Below are 3,280 nucleotides of genomic sequence, written 5' to 3' on the forward strand. Positions count from 1 at the left end.
TTTTTTGGGATTCCGAATGTTACATTTCGAAATGTTTAATGTTACCGTTGTCCAATAAAATGTCTAATTTTATGCACTAATATCATATATAATTCATATTAACATGTTTGTTTAACGTTTTTGTTAGGTTTAAGAAAAAAATAATTTTTGTGTTTAAATTCCAGAGTTTTTTTTTTTCGGAAAACTAAAATTTTAGTCCGTAATATCCAGAATTCAATCCGAAATGTAACTTTTTGTCAGAAAAAATGTTTTTTTTTCTTGCTCTGAAATGCCCATTCAGAACTAAGCTGTTATTTTTGCTAAAAAAATGTTTTGGTTATTTTCTTCAACTACATGGTCAGATTACTTAATTTCCCTATTATACTACATTTATTGCATAGAAATTGGTTTCCACGTATTATTATTATTATAAAGTAATGAATTGCCATTACGAAGTAAGGCACTAGAAATTCATGATGCTACAACCTTGTTTCATTTTGTTTTATCTCAAATCAAAGCCTGTTTTGCTAATTCATGGTATGTATGCATTGATATTGGTATGGCAACTCGTGGTATACTTACCATTTATCTAAACACATAGGTAAAACGTGTTCAATTTTATATACTAATCATGTATGTTTAAATGACGAGAATGCCCTTCTCATCCGTGTCATTATAAAAAACCATAGAAAGATTTTCCCACCCTTCCAATCGAGTCCCGTATAACAAACGCAACCCGATAGATTCCTATGGTGTTGTAACCTAAATATTTCATTCAATTTACATAGCGTTTCATTACATAGATATGTTTTGGTATGATATTACACTCGTATATAGACCTATATATATAAGCGACAAAAACATGAGGTATAAATTAATAAATTATAATCATACTATTTCCAACATGTTACTCTAATCGGACTCTCATTAGCTATTTAATTTCAAGACTCCCACACAAAGACCTTAATTTGTTCAGCCACAATTCCTGAGGCTCCACCCCAGCAGCCTTCATCTGATAAAGAAACTTAATGGCTTCAACATGACACCCATTTTGTATAAAACTAGTAAACATAGAGTTCCAACATGCATTATTTCTCTTCACTCCATTCATATCAAAAACCCTTTTTGCATCTTCAATCAACCCAAATTTTCCATACATGTTAACCAATCCAGACTGCACATAACTCTTGGATGCTAACCCTAATTTAATGGCATTTGCATGAACTTGTTCACCACAGTTTCCATCATCACTAATCTTTGAACATGCACTAAGAACACTAGAGATTGTAAAGCTGTTTTTCCTTATACCCTCTTTCCCCATTTCTTTAAATACATCAATAACCTCATGAAACCTTTCTTCCTTACAGTTTTTAGTGATTCTAGCTGTCCAAACCACAACATTATGAGAAGATATTTGGTTAAAAACTAACTCCCCATCTTCAGAACATCCGATCTTTCCATAAAGGTTGATCAATGAGCTACCCACAAAGAGATCATCTGAATAACCTGATTTTAGCAAACAGCCATGGATTTGTTTGCCAAGTTCCAAGTTCCAGGTGTTAGTGCAAGCTTTAAGAACGCATACCAAAACCCAAGAAACAGGGACGCTGCTGCTACAATCCATCAAATATTGCAGTTGGGAGTTTGAAAACAGTTGGATTACTTCCTCGTAATCATGGCTATCTGCATAACCCGCAATCATTATCGCCCAAGAGTTGAAATCTCTTTTTGTCATTTCGTCGAACACCTGGCGTGCGTTCTGTATACACCCGCAAGATAAGAACATAATCAAGATGTGATTAAGTAAAGGTAAACGAGGTTGATTTCGACGATTCCTGGTAAGATGGGCGTGTAGTAAAACAGCTTCATTGGAGTCGCGAAAGTGGGTGCATTCTTTGATGAGAGAAATGTATACAGCATCGGGGACTGGAAGACCAAGGCAGTCCAACAACCGTAGAATATCAGAGGAAGTAGTGGTACTGGCGGTGGTTGAAATTAGTTTGCTTGGTGGGTTATTGACTGGTTGGAGAATTTTCCGGTGAGGTCTGTGGAGTGGCAACCGGGTGGTGGAGGATTGGACGCAAAAACATCCATGCCGACGAGGGGTTTTAGGATTCTGGGAAGATGAAATGGTTTTGGAATGAATTGCTTTTGATGTGATTTCCATTAAATTTGTTTGAAGATTCATTATATGTTGGTCGTTCGTGGGGAGAAGACAGAGAGTGAGAGCAGCCTACGATGTTTTTAAACATTCTTTCGCATTTTAACATGTTTGACTTTTCAATTTATGTTTGACTTTTTAGTTTGATGACAATTTAGGGTTGGATTCTTCGCTTAGACTCCTATGCATTCTATATTGATAATGAAATTATTTGAAAGGGATTGGAATTTGAGGGAATGTAGATCGACATGCTAAGACAACCACTTTTGAGTGTTTTGTCTATGTTGTTTCACTCTTTAGACCCACTCCTTTGCAAAACATCAAAAAGATATGTTTACAAAATAAAATAGTGTTTGCAATGCAAGTACATGGTGATTTTTAGAGGATTTTCCAATTTGGTGTGTAGAACACATCATCACAAACATTGAGGCCATTTTGAAAGTCGGTTGGAGTTTTTTTTTTTTTTTTTTTTTTTTTTTTTTTTTTTTTTTGCCAACAAAAACCAATTTGTTGGTCAATTGGAGAAGCCCTGTCACCAAAAGATGGTTCAACAATTTCATGTTGTAAATTTATAAATTATTATTTGTCTTATATATATATATTTGAAAATATATTTATTGTCATAGAAAACCTTAAGTTTATCTGAAAAAAACGGTTTACCCTAAATTGTAATTTAGGTTCATTAATTGTCTGTTTTTTTTTTTTTTTGCATTTGTACCATTTAACATGTTTGTAACATGTTAACCGGTTACCCTCACCTAATTAAAATCTTACCCGAACTAAACAAGAATGGGAAAAACATCATGTTATGATACAACCCCCCCCCCCCCCCCCCCCCCCCGGTCCCCCTCTTCAACCAAAAGCACAAACCAAAGTTCTGCTAACATCCAAATCAAAATCAATCTTCAATGAAATTTCAAGATAGAAGAGGACATAATCTATAGCACCTGGTTCCTGGTACGTAAAAATTTATCTAAGTAATTGTCATTTTAGCCTTGGACTCGGCGAGTTGTAGGTTCGACTCGCCGAGTAGGGATGCGGTCCGGGGGCACGCTGAAGTTGGTGACTCGGCGAGTCCATATCCTGGACTCGGTGAGTCACTGCAGTTTGATGAAACCCTAATTTCAAGGGTTTGCCCCT

General features: G+C 35.5%; 1 protein-coding gene across 1 annotated transcript; it reads right to left on the reverse strand.

The window, feature by feature from the left end:
* Positions 1-732: 732 nt before the first annotated feature.
* Positions 733-2,296, reverse strand: LOC145047176 (Tetratricopeptide repeat (TPR)-like superfamily protein). The gene has a single exon (XM_078995407.1). It carries the CDS (start codon positions 2,165-2,167, stop codon positions 911-913), a length of 1,257 nt encoding a protein of 418 aa, XP_078851533.1. The 5' UTR covers positions 2,168-2,296; the 3' UTR covers positions 733-910.
* Positions 2,297-3,280: the final 984 nt, after the last annotated feature.

Source organism: Lactuca saligna, chromosome 5, assembly GCF_052625555.1.
Source record: "Lactuca saligna cultivar CGN05327 chromosome 5, ASM5262555v1, whole genome shotgun sequence".
NCBI lineage: Eukaryota > Viridiplantae > Streptophyta > Magnoliopsida > Asterales > Asteraceae > Lactuca > Lactuca saligna.

Excerpts from the sequence above, each read along its gene's own strand:
- LOC145047176 (XM_078995407.1), bottom strand. The coding sequence starts at position 2,167 with ATGAATCTTCAAACAAATTTAATGGAAATCACATCAAAAGCAATTCAT.